Source organism: Chelonia mydas, chromosome 3 (genome assembly GCF_015237465.2).
Source record: "Chelonia mydas isolate rCheMyd1 chromosome 3, rCheMyd1.pri.v2, whole genome shotgun sequence".
NCBI classification, from domain to species: domain Eukaryota; kingdom Metazoa; phylum Chordata; order Testudines; family Cheloniidae; genus Chelonia; species Chelonia mydas.
This window is the reverse complement of record NC_057851.1, coordinates 30,032,487-30,058,263: the sequence shown is the minus strand read 5'-3', so window position 1 is coordinate 30,058,263 and position 25,777 is coordinate 30,032,487. Positions and strand designations below refer to the sequence as shown.

The following is a 25,777-nucleotide window of genomic DNA, read 5'->3' as shown; positions in this document are numbered from 1 at the left end:
ACTCAGCTCAGCATTTAAATCTGGTGCTTATTCTCAGAATAAGTTACTGATCTGCGTAAGTGCAGACTGGAAGTTCAGGCCTATGGGTGTACATTAGGTATGAGTTATATTTTTCTATATTCTACAATTCCATTATTTAAATATTTTGTTACAGTTGGTCACGGGGGGAGTTGTAACAAAGGATATTTAAAATATAAATTTTAAAAATCTAATACTGTAACCATTAATTTGTAGTTCTTTGTTCTCTATTTCCTATACATGACATTAGTATGCCTCTTAAAAAAGAGAGAAAGAAAATACATCAACTAAAACTAGACACACAAGGGGATGCCTAATTATGCAGAAAATGTTCTGTACTACAATCAATGCTTTTCTTGGAATCCTAACATTTAAAGTAGGGTTCCACTCTTAAAAGTGATTAAGTGACACCTGTTACTCAACAGACCAGCTTCTTGTACGTCTTTGCGGGGGTCGTGGCTGCTGCTATCAAGTAACCAAATGAGTGGGCGTTTGTCTTTTTGTTTTTTCGTAGGTTGGGTTTTTACTACTTCTGTTAGTCTTCCAGAAGAAACAGCTAAGAGATAGTGAGCTGAAATCTATTGTACATCTTGAATAGAACTGTTCAATAAGTTCCAATATTTATGCCTGTTCAAACCTATTGAAGGCAATAGTTATGTAACCTTTGTGTGAGCTAGAGCTCACTTCATTGCCCTTCTTCAGTGCCTAAAAACACTCAACTCCAATAGAAAAGCAGCTGGAGACCCAGAATTCAGTCTCTAAGGAGCTTCAGCAAGGATTGCCCAGGATCAACCTCCCAACATTCAAGACCCCAAAAGAACAAAAGGGATTAACATAATTAAGTACCAACTTTATAAATCTTAATGTAAAGAAACATAATTAATAATAATAAATAACTTAATGTTTACTACGTAGCATTGCTATTATAGAATTCACATACATTATCTTCACACTTATACATAAACATAAAGAAAACAAATTAAATCTAAACAGGTCAGTCCCCACAGAAACACAGTGAGAAGGAACTCAGAGTTCCCCAAAGCTTAGGTTGAGTTCACGTGAGTCTCAGAGGCTTTGATCACCAAATCTATAGTCTGCTGAGTCCAAAGCAACATCTTCCCTCCACTTGCTTGTAGGAATTTCACTTGGAATCCAGGCAGACTCGTCCTCTTCTGAAATCACTTTTAGCCAGTCAGCTAACTCATTAACCAGTCACGCCGTTAAGTGTATAGATTTAAAAAAAAAAAAAATACTGTTACAGAAAATGTAAAACTAAGAATAGCAAAGTATAAATTACTCTTTCCCCACATTTAAAGAAAATTTGGTGACTCACACTAGTTGAGACAATTTAACTAAAACAGTTTGGTTAAAATCAAACAACATTCAAAGTATACAATTAAAATAAATTAATTTTTCCTCCCAATTTTCCCTTTCTATAATTAACTCTGCCCATGGTTCCCTGTTGGAGGGTTAACAATATCACTCACTAACCTGCTGCAAAATGCTTCAGAGTTAGGGAAAACAGGCTGTTTTCTGCTCCTGGGCTCAGCTTCTCCCAACCCACACAGTTCACATGGCCTTTTGCAAAGCAGCAGCCCTGATGGCTTGCCCTCATCAAGTCTAACCCCAGGGAACATATTGGAGCATACCCAGAAACTACCACACCCAATTTCAGAAACTTCTGGATGTGGAGTGCAACTCTGCCTAGCAATAGTGACCCACACACAACTCACTCCTATCCACTCTTCCCCCTCCCCTACCCCCCCCTGTATCTCTTAAAGAGAGATCTCCCTCTTAGGCTCTTGGATTAGAGTTGCACAGGTGAAACTGAGGGCAGAATTGTGGCTCAGGGAAAGTGGGTGACATTTTAATGGCCTGTGGCATACAGGAGGTCAGGCTAGATGATCTAATGTCCCTTCTGGCCTTAAACTCTATGCATCTGTGAATTTGGCTTGCAGAACTTTCAATGTCTCACTAACAAGACTCTACAGATTTTGTTGCTAGCTGTAAGTTTTTTATAATTAACATTTAACATAGATACGTCAGCCTGTTGATTAGCAGTAATGCACTAAAACTCATTTCTCTTTAAACAGAGTTGTTATAAAAGTGAATTGAATGCTCTGTGATTCTGCATGCATATTTACAGGTTGAAAATTGGTGGTTATATGGAGTCTGACTGGTCTTCTACTGAGAAAAACTGAGATTTGACTTTTTTGTCTAGTGATTTGTTTGATCTTTACTCTTTTTCAGGTTCCCCCCTCCCCCTCCTCCCCCATATCCAAGGTCAAAAGAGGCATGTCGACATTTTTTATTACTTTGATTTCCTGTCTCTAATGGCAGTGAAAATGGTTTTTAAACCTGGCTTTATAAAACAATGTTGATTCTGAAAAATGCATGTTTGGAAGCTGCTAATATATTTATGCCTTGTAAAATGTTCCTCTAGATGAATACTGGCAGAATCACCCTGAACTCCATGACATCCCAATATACTATGCTTCCTCTTTGGCAAAGAAATGCATGGCCGTGTATCAGACATATGTTAATGCTATGAATGACAAAATCCGCAAGCAAATCAACATCAACAATCCATTTGTTTTCAAACACATTAGTAATCTGAAGGTGAGTGTAAATAAAGGGTGTTTCATGACAGAAGTAATATGTATCAAATACTTTGCATTTACATGAGGTTTAACTAGTGTGTAAGGGTACTATCCTAGAAATTTAAGCCATTGATTGATTTAGAGGTTTATAACTGAATCTTTCAGTATAAATCTGCTCTCCTAGTAATGATATCTTTTTTATTTTAAACTCCATTCTATAATGCTGAATGGGTTATGCACATCCAATCTATGCTGCTTAATTTCCACAGAAATCCCAAGTATGGCTTCCCTATAGGGTTTTCAGGCTAACCGCTTGAGTGCATACCCACTGCCTAACATTACATTTCACCATGATCTCTTTCATTTTATAGTTTGGACAAAAGGATATTTGTGTGTGTCTGCCTCCTATTTTACTCCTGAGGACATTCTGCGCCAAAAAAATAAAAATTCTGCTCATAATATTTTAAAATTTTGCAAAATTTTGCAAATTTTATTTGTCAAATAAATGTGGAGGCTTCAGCATGGCATTGGAGCACAGAGCTGCACAGAGGTGGTAGATCACTGTGCAGCTTCCCCCCAGGACACAGACTCAGTGGTGAGGCTGCACCCAACCCTTACACAGTGCAAGGACCGGGCCTGCCCCAGAAACACCCCAGGGCCCTGCCCCTCCATGCCAGGTGCGCCTGGTGTGGGCAGGCAGGCTCAGCAAGGCAGGATCCAAGTGTGGAGGGGGTTAGTGTGGGGGGATCCAGGTGTAGGTTGAGAGGGTTCTGGGTGGGGCAATCTGGGTGCAGGCAGCTCAGTGGGAGATCCAGGTGTGCGGGGGGAATCTGGATGCCCAGGGACTTGTTCTGGGGTTTTGGGTGCAACGGTAATGGGACTCTGCAGGGGGGTCCAAGTGAAGGTAGTTGGGGCTCAGCAGGAGGGGTGTCTGGGTGTAGGGAAGGGATAGAGCTCACTAGAGGGGTCTGTCTGTGCGGGGCTCAGTGGTGGGGTCCAGATGCTGGGGGAGTGGGGCTCAGTGGGGTGGGGATCCAGGTGCAGCTGGTTGGGGCTCAGTATGGTGGGGATCCAGGTGTGTGTGGCTAGTCGGGGTGGTCCAGGTGAAGGTGGAGTGTGGCTTGTCAGGAGGATCTGGGTATGAAGGGGTGTGACTGGGGTCCCAGTGGGAGCCAGCTGAGGTCACTCAATTAGGGTGAACTGCAAAGAATGGGGCAGACAATCCCCCAAAAGCTGGTGGATATTCCAAGACTTAGATTTACCAAGCCAGCATAAAACAGCTTCTTTATTACCTTATTGGTAGCCCAGAAGCCAACAACACAGTTCCCTGGAAGTAACCCAGCCTCAGGCCTCCATCCAGGTACCCAAGTCAAATATGATGAAGATTTCTAAAGTCGTATTTCATCATATAAAATAAAAGGTTCTACCAATCCCAAAGGATCAGATACATTACCTTCCAGGTTAATGAATATTTCAGGTTTTACCCAAATACACACTACAGCCATTTTTTATTAACTAAATTAAAATTTATTAAAAAACAAGAGAGAGAGAGAGAATGGTTAAAAGATCAATATACATACAGACACGAGTTCAATTCTTGAGGTTCAGATTCATAGCAGAGATTGTGAGCTTTGTATTTGCAAAGAGTTCTTTTAGAATTTGGTTCATAGGTTATAGTCCAATGTTCAATATCATATCCAGGGTGTACCAGCTTAACTGGGATCTCATCCTGCGGCTCAAACTTCCCCTGATGAAGCTTAAGCAGATCTGAGATAAAAAGGATCAGGACCCAAGGATCTTTTATACAATTTCAGGTCGTCTTTGACATGTTGGAGTCCCTCGGGGAACAATAGGCCCTTATTTCCTAAGCATCCTTGTTAATTATTCACACAGATTAACATAAGTCAATTTATCAATTAGGCAGTCTATCACCTGTATTTAGCTATACAAATTAATATAAGACAATTGCCTGTCTTAAGACAAATGCCTCCACTATTCACCAATGATTTGCTATACATTTAAAAGAGAGATGAATACAGAGATATCCCATGTTTACAATTAATTTAAATGCTAGGATATTCTTCTGAGCTCTGAATTATCAGAATACAGCAAAAACAGGGACTGTTGATTACATTGTTGACCATTACCCATATATATGTAAATACACAAAAACACAAACATTATTTCCCCACGTCTTTAAGCATTGAATTTGAGTCATTTATTTTGCATGATGTTTAACCCTTTCTGGCCATGCGTCACAGTGGGTCTGGATGCACGGGGGTTGAGTGGATGGGGGAGCAGCTCCCTGTACAGTGATCCCTCCCCTGGCAGCTGAGGAGCAATGGGTTCAGGAAGCACAGGGTGGGGGAGGGGGCTGAGTTTGCAGAGCTTCCTACAGCCAGGGGAGAAATGTGGGGGTGGGTCTGATACAGCCCCAGATGCTGTACAGAGGAGGAAGTCCCGCCCTCCCGAGCCCAGCCAGGACTAGAGCTGAGCGTGGTGCAGGGTAGGAGCCACCAGCCGGGTCTTCCCTAGTCCTGTCCTTTGCCCCACAGTAGTTTACCTCTCTGACAGCTGCCCTGGGCACCTGAAACATATTGCTGGGGAGGGTTGCATGAGTGCTCTTGTGGCTTCCTTTTCCTTCCCCATCAGAAAGTCATTTTTCTGCGGGGAAGCAAAGAAATCTGCGGGGGACATGAATTCCCCCAGGACTACTATTTGGCTGCTGGGGCCACTGCTATACATGTCTGACCTTAGAACAGGTACTTTAACTGAAAGTTTATGGAGGATTTAAGTTTAGTTTCTGGAACAAACACAAAATCATACTCTTGTCTAATATAAGGCTTTCTTTGGAGCGTATCATAAATAAATAAATAAATAAGGCAGTGCTGACCATACTTCTGTAATTTAAAGTAGTCAAATATTTAAATTAGTTATTTCATACAGTTATAGCAGTAGTTACACTGAGACTATCTCACCTATCCACCTGATATGCTTAGGTTTGGTGGGGTGGGGAGCGTTCCCTAATTCTTTCTTCTTCCAGAGATCCACAAAATGTCCTTCATGGGCAAAGGTGGGAGAAACGCTGCCAAAGAGTTTACTTCCATGAGGATGAAGTGTGATCTTCCTGCATAGGTCCACTTTTGCGGACCAGGGGATGCAGTCAGGCTCTACTTATTTTAACCAACTGTACGAACTGATGTTCTTGCTTTTTGTTTTGTAGAGTATGGATCACTTTGATGACATTGGCCCCAGTGTTGTTATGGCTTCCCCAGGTATGATGCAGAGTGGCTTATCCAGAGAATTGTTTGAGAGCTGGTGTACTGATAAGAGAAATGGAGTAATAATAGCAGGGTACTGTGTTGAAGGAACACTTGCCAAGGTGAGTTATTACCATTTGACTGCCATATTTAGTTTACATGTTACGTTAAAAGGAGCAATCTCTGGTTGGATTATTTATTTGAAGTTGTTAAACAATAAGGTTGTTGTCATGTATGGATGACTGAATACAACCAAAGCCAATTGTACCGTGCAAAAACAAATGAAATGTCCAGTAAAATTGCAGATGACAATTTCCAGTAACAGTCTATTCTTAAATGAAAAAATCTTTCTATATACTATTAAAAAATTAGCAGGTAGCTTGTCCCAAGAAAGTGTGATTAACATACTTCTCTTCTCCCCCTTCACTCCTCCCACGTGGTCTTTCAATTTTTTTGCCCTTATCCTGATCTCACTGGAATCAATGACTGAACTCCCACTTACATCAGAGATCAGACTGAGATATGTAGCACTTTCACTTGCTTTGAAGTTGGGAAGTTGCAGAGAGTAGAACACTATCTAAATTTCTGCAATCAAGAAAGGACCGCAGAATCCAATTCTGCAATCAGAGATAGATACACACACCTTATATTGATTTCAGTGAGAGTTATGGTCATATGTATTAGGGCCGAGTTAAGTCCTAAGTGTTCGGTGCAAGGGACAGGATGCAAGTATGTGTTTAATTTTTTTATGACTGATCCCAGGTGTTTGTAATTTTTATAATGTATATTTGTTCAAATATTTATCACTTAAACCAACTGCAGATAGTTAGTTATTTTTCTGGTTCTGAAAAGTGAAAAACTGGATATATTGCAGAAGATTTTTCAAATACCTTGTTTATTGAAAGACGTACTTTTCTTCTGTGACAGCACATAATGTCTGAACCTGAAGAGATCACAACAATGTCAGGGCAGAAGCTCCCACTGAAGATGTCTGTAGACTACATTTCTTTCTCTGCTCACACGGATTACCAACAAACCAGCGAGTTTATCAGGGCACTGAAACCTCCACATGTGGTTAGTATGCATGTTAATTATTTCTTAGGAATATAGGTTGTGTCGTTGGTTTATCCAATCCAGTGTAGTGCCACTGGCAGTGCCCAGTCCTTGCTGCTTCAAAGGTAGGCAGAATAATCCTCACCATGCTACACCAGCAAAATTTAAATACCTGGTTGATTTGCAGCACTGCTGTGTTGTGGTGACTTCCCTATGATGAGATTACTCTGTACCCTGTTGCGGCAGTAAAGTTCTATGTATGTGGGTACTTATAAGATACACTACAGAACAAATACAATGTGGCATATGGTTACTGTTTCCAAGTGAATCATGGGATAGGTGGGTTTCCAGGTATTTTGGAAGAATAAGGAGGAGATTATTTAGTAAAAATTATTTGCAGTGGAGTTTGTTCCAAGTGACCAGGGCAATGCGAAAGGAGGTGTAGAGATGCCAATGAAGGATGGGAAGCAGTCGGGGAAAAGCTTGAGCAGGAGGAGATGAGAGCAGGGACGAAGTTATAGGGTGCTTTGAAAGTGAGAAGTAGAATGTGGAACCTAAAATAGGAAGAAAAGGAATATCTGTGCCAGCAGCTCCTTTCGAGAAAGGGAGAAGCAGAGGAAAAGGAAGCTGAACTTGGCAAAGATATTTATAAACTTATTAATGTTCATGAAGTTTTAAGTTTAAATACATGAGCAGTTCACAAATATATGTGCATACATGTCCATTGCACGCAAATGTATAAAAACATATGCTAACTGTGACTTTTCTAGTTAAACTTAAGAACTTTATAAATTCCTTTTTCATAACAAAATACTAGCAGTTAGTCCATGTGTTGAAATAAGTGAAAATCTATGTAGATTTTTGTACCTACACTCATCATGGTATCTGAGCACTTTTATAATGCAGACTATAATGGATAGATTACACAGGCAAATGTGGAACTGACCACAGTGTAGTACAGTTGACGTTACCTATATTGGTGGCCCAAGACAATTATATCTATTTTAAACATGATGCACAGGAAAGCAGCAACTTTCTTGGATGATTTATTTAATAAAGTGCACCTCCGTTTTGAGAACATACCCTGTGTTAAGTGTGAAACTGTCTCTTTCTTGTAGATTTTAGTGCATGGTGAGCAGAATGAAATGGCCAGATTGAAAGCAGCATTAATACGAGAATATGAGGATAACGATGAAGTTCACATCGAAGTGCACAATCCTAGGAATACTGAGGCTGTGACATTAAACTTCAGAGGAGAAAAACTTGCCAAGGTGTATCATTCATGTTTTCTTAACCATAGCACAGCATTTTCCTCTTTGATGAGGGTTATGTTTTTCCTTCAAGAATATGCCTGCTTTTAATCAATTTCAGATTGTGCTTCTGGACAACTTCAGTATACTATGAGAGGGACATAGTGTAAACACTATTTTTTTTCAGTCTGCCAAGGTCTGTGCTGATACAGACAAGTCTGCCAATGCTTTCAGTCTCTTGATTTCGTTCTATATGGAACTTGTTCCAGGACAGCAGCCCTAGATAATTTCTTAACAAAGAAATCGTACACTAATCTCTGTAGTGTCAGGTCACTGACGTTTATGGAATGATGTAACAGATCTCATTTGCAATTTAGGAAACCATTAGTAAGTCCCACACACCTCAAAAAGACTGTGTGTGTGTAATATAAAAATGGGATTATCCAGCAGATACTTTTTCTGCTTTTTGGAACATGATAGTGAAACTACAAAGGGAATCCAAAGATAATATATTTTACCTGAAGATCTTTCTTGAAAAACAAAGATTTAAATCTGGATATAGTAGGTATTCTTGACAGTTAATGAATCTCCAGTGTTCTAGACTCTCTCTTGCAGAATGAAGGGAGTTATGACAAATGACAACTTGATCTGATGCAATGTTAAATCTTGCAATAAAAGCTGTGAATGTTGGACTAGCTGAGAGCAACTGTGCAGAAGTGACCTTACAGTGGTACATATAGAAAAATGTATTCATCAATCAGCATTTTTCATTTATTCCCCCCCAGAAATCTGTTCTAGACACTGTTTTGATAGTTTGTCCGAAATTGTCATATAATCAACTTTTCTCTGCTGAATATAGCCTTTAATTTTTTTTAAATGTTACATCAAGATTTAAAGAAGGAGTTTTTGAAAAATGAGTAAATGGTATTCATTAAGCATCTGATACTACTCCCAACAAAATCAATGACAAAAATCACATAGACTTCCATGGGGCAGGATCAAGCCCTAATTGACCTCTTCCAGCCTGGTTGACCAAATATTTGTAGACTAAGAGGTGGGTGGAGTATATAGCGTATACTCAATATGTATACTTACATTCTTTGTATGCATGCTCGTCTGGAAATAATCCCCATAGCGATGTCTACTTAAAGATTATCTGTATCATTCTAGGTATATTATTATTTTTGATAGTAGGTATTTATACAGAACCTCTGCACTCACACAGGACTTTAGAGATGTTTTTTTTTGAAAGGCGAGATCCTTTTCTTTGAAGAGCTTGCAATCTAAATTAGGAAAATATAGAAAGAAAATGAAGGTAATGACATATAATGTACCTTAGTTTGTACAGAGAATCTATAATAGTGAAGATAATCTCTGGACTTCTGTATCTATGAATTCCCAGCATCCCTTTCTAGCAGGTGCAGTCCTAAAACTTGCATCATAATATACATTGTGCAGTTCTTGAAGGACATAATAGTTACCTGCAAGGGTTATGCTAAAAGTAAGAAGCTTGTTTTGTAAGAATTCAGAAGTGGAAAAGCATATATGGCTGCTGTTTAAGATGTAATTGGTGTTGAATTGTAATAAAAATACCATAGTCAGATCCTGAGAAATCTGATCCACAGGCTTCCTTGTTGTTCTGCCAGTTAGTGACACCAAACACCATAAACGGAGGAGATGAAAAATGTGTTGATAGTACTTATGATGTCACTTGATTTGGCTGAGAAACTAGAAAGTCTGCAGCTCTGATTCTGTATGGGATCAGTTGACCATATATATACTTCTCATCACTTTTGTGTTAAGTAGACCATGCATGTATGTTCTATATGACAGCTGTTGCAAATGAAGGGAGACAAGATTTGAATATCATTGAGTATCTGTGTCACAAGATTTGAATATCATTCTGTTATCATCCAGATCTCTCTGTTGTGTTGTGCCTTTGAAATGTGCTTGCTATCAAAGATTACTCTATATGTATCCTTTGGCCATGTTGTGAGCTTCCAGTGGTGACATCTTCAGTTGTTTAAAAAAGAGCCTCCATTTCAAATCTGCAGAGTTAACCTCCATCCTCCACAGCTTCAGCTTTCCCTGTAACAATTTTGATTTTTCTCTTTTCAACAGGTGATGGGGTTTTTAGCAGATAAGAAGCCAGAGCAAGGTCAGCGCGTTTCAGGGATCCTGGTTAAAAGAAACTTTAACTATCACATCCTTTCTCCATGTGACCTGTCAAGTAAGTCAAGATGACATACTGTCATGTGCTCAGTAACTATTCTGAGTTTCCTGGTTTAAAGGCAAAAGATATAGAGGACCTTATATTTGATGCATTATGTTTCTACAATTTCTGTGTGATCAGTACTTGGCTGACATAGATTTTTAAACTTTTATTTAGGCTTAATGTGGGGAAAAGTTGCTTGATATGGGTTAATTACAGCAGTACAGGAATGTTTGTAATATGAAATACCTGTCGGAGACAATTCAAACTGATAGAGAAGGCTTATGCGTAAAGAACACACATTTGCAAGCTTTCTGCCACCATTTCCTTTCCCTCCTGCAATGGCAGATGGTAACCTTAAGCCAGGGGTGGCCAACCTGAGCCTGAGAAGGAGCCAGAATTTATATACATTGCCAAGGAGCCACAGTAATACGTCAGCAGCCCCTCATCAGCTCGCCCCCACCCCGCTCCGAGCGCCTCCGACCCACTGGCAGACCTGCCAATCAGGCCTCTCCCTCCCTCCCCACACCTCGCGATCAGCTGTTTCATGGTGTGCAGGAGGCTGAGGGGGGAGGGAGAGGAGCAAGGGCATGTCAGGCTCAAGGAAGGGGGCAGGAAAGGGTGGAGTAGGGGCAGGGCCTGTGGCAGAGCCAGGGGTTGAGCAGTGAGCACCCCCAGCACATTGGAAAGTTGGCGCCTGTAACTCCAGCCCCGGAGTCGGTGCCTATACAAGGAGCTGCATATTAACTTCTGAAGAGTCGCATGTGGCTCCGGAGCCACAGGCTGGCCACCTCTGCCTTAACTCTTGGACTGAATCTATGTATTGAAGACAAGCATTTATTTATTTTTTGTAAGGCCTTAACCTATGCATCACTTGCTAAGCCACACATCTGTGTTTTCATTGTGTATAACTAGACAATGTTGTGAAGTTTGGGTTTGGTACGATGCAAGGAATGGTGCATAAATAGCTTTCAGAACAACTTCTCAAACCTGAATTTGCAGAAAGTCTGAAACAAGGTTGAGACCTAAGAAGCTAACTGCTCTGTTCAGTGGGTGAAGTCTGTCACCTTCAACAATTTCACAGCTGATCGCGTTATCAGAAACATCCAAGTAATATGCTTACTTGTCATTGTTGGATTTGGAGGCAGATATTAAGGCGGGGCAGTAGGGCAACTAATTCCTAACGTTGGTTGCTGGAGTAAGAAACAAGGAATTGAAACCCTTCCTCTGTCCCGGCCCAAAAAGGGGGAGAGAAAAAAATGCATTCCCTCCCTGGTATCAAAAACCAAAACCTCCTCCCATTCTTGTATGGGTGCCAAAAATACCATAGATGGTGGAGGTGGGCCCTGGCCAGTTGTCGAAGCAAGCTTTCACATGACAGCTTCTAAAATGCATTTATTAGTTTTCAGTACAAAAATCTGCAGCAAATTGAAAACTTAAAATGTGCAGGGAGCATGATTTGAATTACATTTATTCTCAAAATAAATAATACAAGGAACAATATGTTTCTTGAATGGGACAGTGAGACAAGGGGACTTGTGGGAGACAGTGGGTCCCTGCTGAATAATTTACATCTAATGTGCCACATAAAATACAGGGCCTTGCCCATGCCTTAATCACAGATCCAATCTTCTTGTAAGCTGCAACTGGGTTTTTTGTTTTGTTTTTCTGTTTTCTGCCAACTGTATGAAAACTTTTGGACTCAACAATAGCCACCATTCCTCAGCCCTGAAAAATCTATATTTTTAGAAAGTAACTTTAAAAGAACTAACTTCCTTTTCTTTTTTTAATTCCTTCAGATTACACTGATTTGGCTATGAGCACTGTAACACAGACACAAGCCATTCCGTATTCTGGCCCTTTCAATCTGCTTTATTACCAGCTACAGAAACTGACAGGTGTGTGTATTTGAAAAGAGATGTTCAAGATCTGTTGTCATTTCTTTAAAGGTTTTTGTTTTGTTTTAATGATATTTCTTGGGGAAATCTGAGTGGTAAATTCTGCTGCCCTTTTACTAAATAAGCTATTAATAATTTGTTGCAAATTTTCACAAGTTTCATTAGATTCTCACTGGCCTTGCCAGAGCTACCATAGGAGCACAAGTGGGGGATCTTTGTGGGATTCTCCTGTGTATATATAGTGTAAAACAATGAGCATCAGAAAATATGGGATTCCCAAAATCCCATATTTCAGTAACTGAAAAATATCCAACTGCTATTCAATTACCTGTGTTAAAATTATTCTGGTCTTCAGTTGTTTTCTAGTAGTTAAATGTCTTTATCACAAAAAGTGCCACCACAATTATCATCCCGTTAGTAGTTTTAGCAGAGGCTTAGACATGCTGACTGAAGTATCCTCCTCTCGCTGCTAGAAGTTGTCTCCGAGGCTGTCTCTACACTGCAACCCAGTAGTGTGATATCCCCTACTAGTGTGCAGTGAGTATAAATAGTAATGTAACCACAGTGGCACAGGTAACGGCAGCAGAGCCACAACTGAGCCATGTCGAGTACAAACCTGCCTGAAACTGGTGGCAAGCTTGCCCTGCCTCCCAGTTTACACAACTCTCCCTCTCCCGGCTTCAGACAAGCACTGACCCACCATCCTACTGTATGGAGCCTCCTTCTGATGTGTGTGTCTGTATTTCTAGTGCTTTTTTTCTTTAACTTTGTAGGCAACATATATATAAAAGCTTAAGGAATTTGATCTGGGGGTTCATAAGTATTTGGGAAAGAAGTAATTAGAAGCACACCTTCCCAAATTGTCAGTGAAATAGTGAGCGAATTTGAAGTCCTGCTTTTGGACACTGTTTGCTGAGACACTTACTCCAGAATAAGAAATGGGTATAAAACAAGGGCAAAGAAAATCAAATTATTTTCTTCCTTGGTATCTTAGTAAGTGTATTGTTCATCCACTGGGATAGGGTAAAAATGATAGTCGTATACCTCACCATTTACTTAGTTTCCTCTTGAAAAAGAATCAGTCAACCTTCAAGTCTAATTTTTTTTATAGAAGACAAAGATAGAAGCAGGTTGTTCATTTAATTGTAAATATTTGGGTTAAAATCATGGAAGGTGTGTCTAAATCTCCTAGACTTCTTTGACAATCTCAACCTTTGTTTGTTGTATCTCACTGCATGATTTACATTCATTGAATTCTGAGGCTCTCCAGGCCACTTTACTATTTGCTTGGCTACTTTACAATTCCATACATTACTTTTTACACAAGAAAATATTCATACGTGTTGTTTTCTACACAGGTTATAAAACTTGGTATTTGTGAAATCTAGCATCTTTCTAGCGGTCTTCACTAACAAGGTTAATTGTGACCAGATACTTAACACAATTAATATTAATAACAAGGGAGAAGTGCCTCGGGCCAGAATAGGAAAAGAACAGGTTACAGAATACTCAGACAAGTTCGATGTATTCAGGTTGGCAAGGCTTGATGAAATTCATCCAATAGTGAAGAACTAGCCAACCCAATCTCTGAACCATTAGTGATTTTCTTTGAGAACTCATGGAGGATGGGTGAAGTCTCAGAGGACTGGAGAAAACAGTAGCTATATTGAAAAAGGAAGACCCAGAGAATCACAGACCAGTCAGCCTAGCTTTGATATGTGGAAAAATACTGGAAAAAATTATTAAACAATCAGCTAGTTCAGACCTAGAGGATAAGACAAGTAAGTAATAGTGCTCCCTCCCTAGTGCTCCCTCCCTAGTAATAGCTACACCCCTCGTGGAGATGGGGTTTTTTTTGAGTGCTGGGAGAGCTCTCTCCCAGCACTCTGCCACAACCACACAAGCCATGTTAAAGTGCTGCCAGTGTAGACTAGCCCTCAGGTAGCTCCACATCAGAATATCCTATAACCCAGTGGATAGGGCACACACCTGAGAGGTGGGAGATCAGAGTTCAAATCTCTTCTCCTCTTCAGGTGAAGGAGGGACTTTGAACCAGTTATGAGGGAGGTGGCATCACCACACCTACTTTCTTTGTGAATTTAGCCCTAAGCTGCTTTTTTCGACTGGTGTGCTTTAGTTAATGCACTGCACTATTAAAACATATCAACTAGAACAGCTAATATGGCCAGTGTTACACACTAAAAAGCCAAAAAAGTGTCACTGAGTGTGTGGAGGAGTATATGTTTGAGGGGAAAGAAATGGATTGCAGATATATGGCCCACACACTCTAAAACAGAGAACCCCACTGAAATAGAAGGGTTTTCAATCCTTCAGCGTTTGTTTAAACCAGATATATTTTCCTGTGCAAATATAGATATTCTGTTTTATAATAATTTTTTTTGCTATGTAATTTGCTCTCATTAACCAATTTTTGCTGCATTGTAGGTGATGTAGAGGAAATTGAAATCCAGCAAAAGCCAGCCTTGAAGGTTTTCAAAAATATTACTGTGATCCAGGAACCTGGCATGGTGGTACTTGAGGTAAGTGTGAAAATGGGGAGAGAGAAATATTCCATTCCTTGTTTTGTAGAAACCAATGTAATGGACAGTGGCTTTTGTGCTGAGTTAAATGAGAGATCATTAAGTTATTTATGCTGAGTATCGAGTTAAAGGTGTAAGGTCACTGGTAAAGTTTCCTTGAGTGGTCATCTTACTCTGATATGTGTCATTTTATTTAACCTTTTAAAATATTTATTTTACTTCTTCACTGCAGTTAGATAGCCCAGGAGGTTTGATGTGTAAGCATCACTGTTCATGCCATTAGTATTAGAGATGTTTCAGAGTAGCAGCCGTGTTAGTCTGTATTCGCAAAAAGAAAAGGAGTACTTGTGGCACCTTAGAGACTAACCAATTTATTTGAGCATAAGCTTTTGTAAGCTACAGCTCACTTCATCGGATGCATTCAGTGGACTGTATTTTCCACTGAATGCATCCGATGAAGTGAGCTGTAGCTGTAGCTCACGAAAGCTTATGCTCAAATAAATTGGTTAGCCTCTAAGGTGCCACTAGTACTCCTTTTCTTTTTTAGTATTAGAGAGAAACTTTACTAACACCTTTCTGATGCAATTCTGTAGTGGTCCAAATTTCAGACCCTGTGCCATTTTCTCCCTGGCAAATAGTAGTTGAAAATAATGCCAAGACTATGTTCATTTGCTAAAGAAGCGTCTCAGATTGTTTGATAGTAATCCCTCTAGTGTGTCCAAAGAGAGTGAAAAACAAAGGAGAAGGAGCCTCTGGAATCTGAGAATGTGTCATGGTGGGGAATGGAGAACTTCTAGGTGACTCCATTTTCAATTCACAAAGTCATATTTGTTTTAAAATTAATATAGTGCAAAATGTATCCAAAGCTATTGAAGTTAGTCTCTTCAGCGCAAATCAGAGTATAGAGTCAAGAGAATTTCATGGCTGTTATGACATTTTTATGTTGTATTATTCATTCGGTCCAGATTATGCTGTTGCCAGAGTATTATTATTAATTTTTTTTTTCAGTGGGTGGCAAATCCTGCTAATGATATGTATGCAGACACTGTAACAACAGTGATCCTGGAAGTTCAGTCAAATCCTAAAATACAGAAAGGTATTAAATTTAATTTGTGTATATTTAATTGTAGCATACTCCTTAGCATCTCTGCTGTTGAGAATCTTAGCAGACTTTTTACATTATGATAAATTTATTTTCATTATGAAGCAAAATGCTTATTAATGGGCAAACAGACTTGCTGTTTAAAAACAAAACTGATTTGATTTGTATTGTTGGTTAATTGGATTCTTTTATATGTAAATGGCAACTTGTGCATTAATGTATGGAAAAATTACAGCCATATTATTACAGAAGAGATGAAGTCGTTTACACGTACAAAGCTAAAAGAAAGTAAAATTTTACATTGTAAGTGATTCACGATACCACATCTAAATATTTATTTTAGCCTCTCATTTGAAAGTCCTGTTTAGAAGTGGACCGTATCACGAGTAGCATTTTTCTGTCAATATGAAGAAATCTACGTATGTTAATAATGCATTATTTGTATTTTGCCTAGTTTTAGATATATACCCATTGACATCAGTAATCAAATAGCATTACTAGGTCATAACAAAATTATTTATCAGATGCTGGATGTGAAGTTGCTGACTAGTTCAAGTAACAAAGTAACTTTGCTGGGACTAATGGTGGTGGTGTCTTATGACTAATTCATGTATTTTACTGTATTAATGAACTGGAACAGGGGCTGCATGATGGATTGAAATGTACTGGTGAAGTTGTTTTCAGTTAGTAGAAAGTATGAAGAATGGTGTGACACTCCAAGAGGATGAACATTTAGGGAGACTGTGCAGCATGATGGCAGTAGAAATTAAAAGGTGGATAAATAACAATAATGCACATTGGCAAAAATAGTCTAAAAGTTCTCATATCCTCTGTGGTCTGTACCGTATACTCTTTGCCAATACATACCTTTATGCTTGGAACGCATACAGTCTTCTTCACGTTAAGGGCCAAATCAAATTCTGCCTTCATATGCTCTTGCTCATCTATGAAAATTGATGAGAGCTGTGTGTGTATCTGAGAGCAGGATCTGGTCCCCAATTTTGGACATGGTCACGTAATTCGGACCAAAATTTTGGTCCTTGGGGATGGAGGAAATTTACAAAATGTAATATTTACAACATTCCTATGTGTAGGTTTTTGTTTTGTTTTTTAAATTAATAGATGCTATTCTGTTTTACCTTAAGCATTTCCTGCTGTACTTGCAGCCTATTATAGTGAAGTGCCAGCACTGCTATAGTTAAGGTTAAAACGAGCTTCCTTTTTTCTTATCAGTGTTTTTTTTCGCACAGGTAGGGTTGCAATCATCACACTGGGATCTCAGACATTTAAGAGTTACCCCAACAGAGGGCATGCCACCTACTAGCCCCTTAGAGGAATTCAAATTACAACCTCATTAGTCAAAGAGTTTGGTTCTCCAGTTAGGTATTCACAAGCACTTGTAAGCCATATCTACACTACACACTTTGGTCGACACAAGTTATGTCTGCAGAAAGCTGCCGTGGTTAGTATATTGCTTGTGCATGTGCATACTTAGCTCCTTGTGTTGATGCTGTGTGTACTCACCAGGAGTGCTTGTGCCAGTGAGTAGGTATCCCACTGTGCAACCCACCACCATCCAGTGCACTGTCTTTTGGGAAGTTTTGGCAATGCATGGTGGGGCAGAAACAAATCACACAGAGGTGACTGAGAGCAAGGGGGAAACTTCCCAGAGTTCAAGTGTCTCCATCCCATAATTTCATCTATATATCCCATAATTTTCATGCCTTGTTTAAAAATCCCACAAACCCGTGCAGTCTTTGCTGTCTGCCTACTCTAGCAGAAGCATGGAACCTGCACAGCTCTGCACTATTGTCCTGAACATTGCAAGCACAGGATGCATGATTGCAGAGCCATAAGAACTGTATCACCCGGGAATATGATGATTTTCTGGAAGATGATGATTGCTGTAGGACATAGCAAGAACCAATTCCAGGTTGTTGATGGCATTTGTAAAGCAGCTGCAGATGGTGAAGCGCCACTTCTGGGCCCAAGAAACAAGCACTGACTGGTGGGATTGCCTCCTAATGCAGGCTTGGGATGATGAGCAGTGACTGCAGAACTTTCGGATGTGCAAGGCCAGGTTTTTTTTCGAGTGCTTGTTCATGTCGATTCCATTCTAGGTGTGCGCACACCCACGGGCGTGGCCGTCGGAGATTTTTGTCTTAGCGGTACCCGTAGGGCTGGCTGTGGCGTCCTCTAGCGTGCCGCACTCATGCCACGGTATAACAGGCGCTGCTGGCCCATGTCCTCTCAGTTCCTTCTGACCCCCCGGGGTGGTCAGTCGGAGCGTCTCTCTTGCTTGAAAAGAGCTAGCAGTTTTCTTCCCTTGGACTTTGTGCCTTTCAGCCTCTTGTACATGATTGATAGTGTTAAGAAGTTGTTAAGTAGTTCTTAAATGTTAGTTAGTTAGTTAATAGTTAGGGTCCCAGTGGGGACTTTGCCCCAGAGCAGAGCATGCCCCAGGCTCCCAGGTTTAAGCCCTACTCGGACTGCAGCTGGCCTATGCCTGTGAATGACTGCCATAACAGTTGCCTTAAGTGCTTGGAGGAGTCACACATTAAGGAGCGTTGCCAGATCTGCAGGAACTTTTGGCCCTGTACCCAAAAGGAGAGGGATATTCACCTCAGGGCTCTCCTGATGGAGTCCGCCCTCCACCTGGCTTCCGAGCCTTCTACGCAGGCTGCACCGAGCACCTCTGCCTCCGTGCGCAGTGCGTCGCCGGCACTGGCCTCTTCCCGACACAGTTCACCATCGCCGGTACCGAAAATGAGGGCTAAGAAGCACTCTCTGGCACCAAGCAAGAAGGCCCAGGGTCATCCAGCAAAGGACCCGGGCCTGCCTGCCAGCCTTCGCCAGAGCTATACAAGCATGCCTCCATGGCTGGGGCTCTTAGCCCCTTTAAAGGTCTGCCACTGACTCCAGGGAGCAGTTTGGGGCCCGCAACTCTGCCTGCACCGTTGTCATCCCAAGCCCAGGCGCAGAGAGAGCACGTCTCCACCTGCCCCTATGATGTCTTCGGTGCCGCAGGAACAAGCTAAGGCTCCCCAAGAGGGCAAGCGCGCCGTTAAGGCCCCTGAGGAGGCGGGGAAGCACCGCCAGTTACCAGACAAGAAACAGTGATCCCGAGGCAGGTCCCAGTCTCGTCCCTTGGTGTCCCAATCTCATTGTCGATCACCCAGACCCTCCTCACAGTCTCCTCAGCGCTACTCTCCGGCATGGGGACGACGCTCCCCACACTATGACTGGCATTGCTCACCTTCTTGCTGATCTACCTCTAGACGTTAGTCTAGAGACAGGAAGGGGAGGGTGAGCTGGAAATGGTGGAGGTGGGGAACTTGCTATATATTGCGGGGGATTATGCGTGAGAGGAGACACACACACATGGTGGAGGTGGGGAACTTGCTATATATTGTGGGGGATTATGGGTGAGAGGAGACACACACACACACACACCAGTCTTCCCTCACATGGCTAAAGTTCCTATAATCACCGTGTAATAAAACTGCCAAGTACTTGGGATATAGACCATGTCTGAGATTTCTCTCACCAGCCGTGCTAGCAACTACGCACTCCCAACATTTCAACAACCATTATCCCCATTCCACTACAACAAAGCGGGGAGGGGGAGGGACATGTAGGAATCACAAAGCAACCATGCACCCTGGTGGAAACAACAGTGGACTGGGATTCAAAAAACCTAGACTCTGTTTTTGGCTCTGCCATTGGCCTGTGGGATTACGTTGGCCAAGTCACTTTGCCTCACTTTCCCTATCCGTACAATGCAGATAATAATATTTCCCTTCTGAAAATCTACCAAGGAAAAGTGCTGTATAAAGTTAGGTGGTGGTATTATTTCCTGGCCCCAGTAGCCTCTGAACTGCAAATCTCCATGATAATTACAACTGCCTAAATCACCATTAAGTCCTACCAACAACATTTCTCTTTCTGTTTTTTTTTAAAAAGGGAAATTACTGGCAAAATTAATAAATGGCAAAAACTTCATCAGCACACAGTAAAGGTTGCCCCATGGTAGCTCAGGGTCTTCCAGAACGTCAAGTTCAGCAAAACCCAAACTTGTGAAAACCAGGAAATACAGACAAACTAAAAGCCCACTCTCTTAACACTGCCCTCTTTGAGCAATGCCCCAGTACAACCTTAAAACATACTTGCACTCTGCATTTGCACCGTACTGAACAGGAGCTTCCTACACCCACTGCAGCCTACGCCCCAGAAAGGAAACCCCATCTGCTAACTTTTACAAACCCTACAGCTCCTTTTACAAACCTATCACCTTATGCACCAATGTCATCTAACATTACACTTTCACTTACTCTTCATTAAACTCACAGACAGCACTCATCTCCCACTTAACTGTTGACAATCCCCATGGCAAGAAGACTCCTGTGCCTTGCTAGTGACAGCCTACACAACACTGCTGAAATATACATACTGGATCTGTCCAGGGATACATTCACTTCTTTCCTTTAATCACACACACACAAGGGTCAAGGAGAGAAAGGAGCTCATATACACTCGCAGCAGGGCACAGTCCCACAGATTGCTTCAGACCACAATCACAACTCTTTTCAAGTTGTTCCAACTAATTCCTCTCTCATTCAATGTAACTACACCTAACAAAGTGAATGCAGCTAGATTACATGCAGATAATTCCTAGTGGTTAACTCTGTATTTCCTGGTTTTCACAGGAAAAAAAAAAGTTTCAGTTTTGTTGCGCTTAATAAGATACTGGAAGGGCAATCTAAACTGCGCTAAAGAAGTTTTTGCCATTTAAGAGAGTGAAGTATTGTCCGAATTTATGAAACCACAAAGCAAAGCAGATTATAAACAGAAGTGAAACTGTTGTCATTACCCAACTGAATAAAATGTAAAAATTCAACAAACACCATAAATTGTGAAAAATAAATAGAAATAAGTAAAAATTAGACTTGTAAAACTCTTCCTGTTTGAATAGCCTGGTGAATTTAGTAACAAAAGTGAAGGAACTTGTTTCAAATATGGTCTGTAAGCTCTTCCTTTAAAATGAACTTTTTTCTTAGTATTTCATGAAACATTTTTGTTTTCAATTATAAATTTCCATAAAGAAAACTATGCAGACTTTTAGCAACTATGACTTGTAAATTAACTATATTGTAATCATTTGCAAGAGGAAAATACAACACAGGCAAATGTCAATGAAAACCTAATGCTGACTTCTTAATTTTTTTCAGCTGCAGTGCATAAGATTTCAAAAAAAGTAGATATGGATGTATTTAGCAAAAGGATGGAGATCATGCTTCAGTAAGTTGGCTTGTCATATTATTCATAACCAAAACCGGTCAGTTAGAAACATTATTTGTTTGTCATGCAAATATGGTGATTTTAGCATAATTTATATGGCCACTAAATATATGGCCTATAAAGAAACACAGTTCTCACCTACATTTTGCCCATTTCGTTGTTTGCATGTATAGTAATTCAGAAAAGGCTGCAGAGATTTATATCAGTTTCATTTCTGTGAAGCTCAGTAATTAAGTAAACCAAAGGATAAAAGGTAATAAATCCTGCAATATCTTGACAGACTGTTTCAGAATATTTTTTTCTGATCATTTAAATTTTTTGAACCAAGAGCGTGATTTTTTTTGTTCTAGAGATGCTGAGAATCTGTACTTCCCATTGACTTCAATGAGAGCTGTAGGTACTCAGCACCCCTGAAAATCAAGCCATCACTGTCACAGTTTTAGGGTAACTGCATTCCCCCTGTATTCCACATCGGTGGTCCATTTCAGAACTGCCCAGGCAGGTCTCCCGCTGTTGCCTGTGTCTGGGCAGGGGGACACTTGTCCTACTCCCTTCTGCCTGGGGTTTAAGGCTGCACAGTGCTCTGCTTGACACTGATATCCCCAGCAAGCCAGTATGCCTAAAGGCTAGCTCCTGGGCTCCCTCTCTGAGGACTATGAACAGTGTATTGCCAGCATTTACAAAGTAATACACAGTTCTTTCTGAGTTAGCATGTTTATTCTTAAGCTAAAAACATTACAGAGAAAATATATAAAAACAATAAAAGTTCCTATACACAGGCTAAAATCTTACCAGAAGTCACCCATCAGTCTTTCCAACCCTTTTGCAAGGGTTGGGACCCCTTTGGACAGAAGGTCCTGTCTGTTTGCTGGATCAGAAAGAACGCCTTGGTCAGTTTAAATGCAGCCTTTTTCTGTGAAAAGCTCTTTCTTTGCCTGTTGGTCTCTGGGAAACCCATTGTGAACCAGTATATGCAAGACTCCCCAGGGGGTGGGTCGATTTGGGGGGTATTTACAACCTGAGTAATTCACCTTAACCCCACCCCCCACTGGTTTTGGTTCCTGAAGGAGCTGTGATAACCCTCCCACTGGAGCTGCATACAATACTTGGCCCACAGTGATACATCAACTTAATGCAATATGGTCCCAAAGATATTGCATGGAATTGCAATATCCATCACAATCACTTCTTACTAACGTACTGTATTTTGAAATCCTGTAATATCTATATTTTTCGTGGACTTGCCTTGACATTTGTTCTCTCTGTTCCATAGAAGCTTGGGGCAGGGGGAAGGAAGCTGCACTTGCTGAAGTCAGTGTGACTTTTGGCCCTGACTTACTAACAGATTTTTTTCAGTAAAATCCTTAAAGTTGTTTAAAAATCCACTTTAATAATAACTGAGGTCAGTATTTGTCATCTATAATTTTAAAGTTAAATTAACCCAGTTAGTGACTGAAACCAGATACTGTGCTAACAGAATCTGTCTGGAATCCAAAGATAATTTAAAAAAAGAGAGAAAAACTAGTTTGCCATTTGGCTATGTTTTTACAATTATAGGCCTTTGTTTTAGGGACATGTTTGGAGAGGACTGTGTTAGTGCAAAAGATGGCTTTGTTCTAAGTGTCACAGTGGATGGAAAGACTGCAAATATTTCATTGGACACACGGGTATGTATAGTTAAATTCATTGATATTATTTGAATTGTGCTCTAGGAGCAAATAGGCAAAATAAGACAAAATATCTGTCTCATGGGCTCTAAAGTCTGATATATAATGGTGATGATCCCTGGAATATTGTGCATCACTTGCTAGGGGACATATTTTGGTACACAGCATCACAACAGATTAATCCCATTCAGAAATCTTTCAGAGAAAAAACTAACATCTGATTCTTCTGCTTTTGAAAGAGAAACTTTCAATATTTTCCTTTGTAGCAACTGTACTTTCTATAAGTAAAATTGCAATTAAATAAAAATTTATAAAAACAGAGTAGGGATGGTAGAGATAGAATAACTGATATAACCTACTGATTTAGAAATTTTAGACTCTTAAAATTTAGACAGGTCTGAATAAAGGCAAACAATCATCTAGTAGGCAAATGTGCCAAGCAAATCAGATTTGCCTATCTTGATCCTGAGTAACTAAATCCAAAATCTGCAATGCCCACAGAGAGCGTGAAGTATCTTGTCTATTTATCAGTTAGATTAAGGAGTAAAGCTAAAATGTATTGAAACTTCTTTTTAGGAAGATGATGTACGTCTGATGATTAGAACAATGCGGTGATGAAATAAATGGTTAATATCCTCCAGTGTTCTAATCTAGTGGTCCCCCGACATGGATTAGGACCCCATTGTACTAGGTGCTGTACAAACACAGAACAAAAAGATGGTCCCTGCCCCAGATTGTTTAGACCATGTAGAAGAGAGAAAAGTACCAGAAGCCTAAAGAGAAACTTGTACTGCTTAATCAAAATATATTTTAGTATTATATTTTATATCATTTATACTGGTGTACACACTACTGACTTCAGCGGCATGTTATCAGGCCAGGTGTACTCTGGAAACTTGTGCCGGTATAGTAATGTTGGTGAGAGGTGTGATTTCCCTCCCTCCCTCCCCGTTTCTATACTGTCAAAAGCCCTAGTGTTGACACAGTTATGTTGGCAAAAAAGTGCTTTTGACAGTATATCTTATTTCACGCACTGAACCAGTATAAACTATGCCAGCCAAAGCACTCTTTTGCCAGTATAAGTTACGTCTACACTAGAAGGATTTGCCAGTATAGTTATATACTCTCCATAGTCTCTCCTTTGTGCCTGAACGATTCACCTTAATCAACACTAAGACACTAAGAAACCATAAAGAAATGGATAATTGCCAAAAGCTTCTATTTTAAAAAGCAGGGATTTTTTTAAAAAAACACACTAAATGTTAAGTAGGGTTGGGTTCAGATTTGTGCACAATGAATCATAGCATTTGGTTTTTGCATCTTGGCTTAGTGGAGCACAGGGATGTTGCTCGGCTGATGGGTTTTGGCTCAAGGTTACACTTTGTTGTAGAAGGGGGATCATCCAAGCCTCATTTTCATCTGCTTTTAAGGTGGAGCCTTTGTTTGCCCTCGTGGCTGGGGTGCCTGTCCAGAAAGGAGACAAGAGTGGAAGGGAGTAAATAGTGTCTTCCAGACTAAAAGAGCCACAAGACGCACCAAAAATATAAATCCTTGTTTGCTGCCATTTGTTTGTTAGTTACACGAGTCAAAGAGCTACTACTGTCAATGGGCTTCTCTATGTGGGTGAATTGGCAAGTTTCAAGTACACATAGATGTTTTGCCTCTCAATAAAAAAATGAATTGCTTTAATGAGTAAACAGGGCGCTGGATTTTATTTTGAAATAAACTTTATTTTCTGAGTGTCCAGGTGACCATGAGTGGGTTAAAATTGAATTATTTACAGCAGAGGTGTTGATTGGCACTCTATATTTATTCCAAGCTTCTACCTAAAATAATTTAGTAAAGTGCAGATGAGGTCACAGATTAAGTTAAAAACATTGGGGTGCCACTTGATGGACTAGGACTTGATTTTGAACCAAATCTAGTTTACAAAACTAGACTTACTATTCAATAATTCCAAAATTAATGACTAATCAAGCACAAACTTGTATCTAGTTTTGTTGTTTCTCAGCAAGACTGATGTAAATCTTTTGCTGAACTATCTTATGTGTAGGCAAACTGCTTAAAAGACTGCAATGCAGCTGAAATCTCTTGATAATTTTCCTTACAATTTGCTTCCCCACTGTGGGAAATGTTTTATTGCTGCTTAGACTGTTATCTACTATTCCTTCTCCTAATTGGCTTTACTTACAATTTTTTTTAAAAAAGGTAAATTTACAGGGCTTTTTTATTCTGACTCCTTGATTATACACATCTCTCCTTCCAGACTGCTGAATGTGAGCCAGGAAATGAAGATGATGAATCCCTTCGGGAAATGGTGGAGTTGGCTGCCCAGAGACTCTATGATGCCCTCAGCCCAGTACATTGACCTGACTGACCAGTATATATCTAGGAAACACAAGAACAGTCTTTTTAATACTTGATTCAATTTCTCAATTTTCATTAAAAAACAAAACAAAACTTGCCTTTAGTAAGCCATATGTACTTATTCCCTGACCACAAAACTGCTTAGTTCTCATTACAAATAACAGATAGACAATCTGTTATAGCAACTCAATTTATGTGTAATGTACATAATGAGTGAATATATGTACAAAAGAACCCATTAATAGGACTTATGCACATAAGAGGAGAAATTTCTTACCCTGATATACTGTAGTAGACAACCTAAAATGATGATAAAAAATGGGAGGAATCTTATATTTTCAAGGTGTGCTGACCTGTTGGAGGAGGAGTTGGGTTTTCTACTCCCCTATATATATATAATATAGGGTTTTCTGCTCCCCTATATATTTTATACAGAGAGTTGTCTTTTTATTTTTTCTTGCTGTTTTTTATGGTAATAGTATAGTGACTAATAAACACACCTCTTGCAGTCA

The 25,777-nt window shown here is 40.2% G+C and overlaps 1 protein-coding gene across 1 annotated transcript in view; it reads left to right on the top strand.

Moving 5' to 3' along the window:
* Positions 1–25,777, top strand: part of CPSF3 (cleavage and polyadenylation specific factor 3) — a 54,143-nt gene extending 28,366 nt beyond the window's left edge. The window contains exons 8-18 of the mRNA XM_037894098.2: positions 2,462–2,637; positions 5,842–6,000; positions 6,806–6,952; positions 8,050–8,202; positions 10,303–10,411; positions 12,193–12,291; positions 14,737–14,831; positions 15,840–15,927; positions 21,162–21,231; positions 22,802–22,898; positions 25,165–25,777. Of these exons, the coding sequence (XP_037750026.1) occupies positions 2,462–2,637; positions 5,842–6,000; positions 6,806–6,952; positions 8,050–8,202; positions 10,303–10,411; positions 12,193–12,291; positions 14,737–14,831; positions 15,840–15,927; positions 21,162–21,231; positions 22,802–22,898; positions 25,165–25,266 (1,295 nt within the window). The 3' untranslated portion in view covers positions 25,267–25,777. The remainder of the gene's footprint in view (positions 1–2,461; positions 2,638–5,841; positions 6,001–6,805; positions 6,953–8,049; positions 8,203–10,302; positions 10,412–12,192; positions 12,292–14,736; positions 14,832–15,839; positions 15,928–21,161; positions 21,232–22,801; positions 22,899–25,164) is intronic.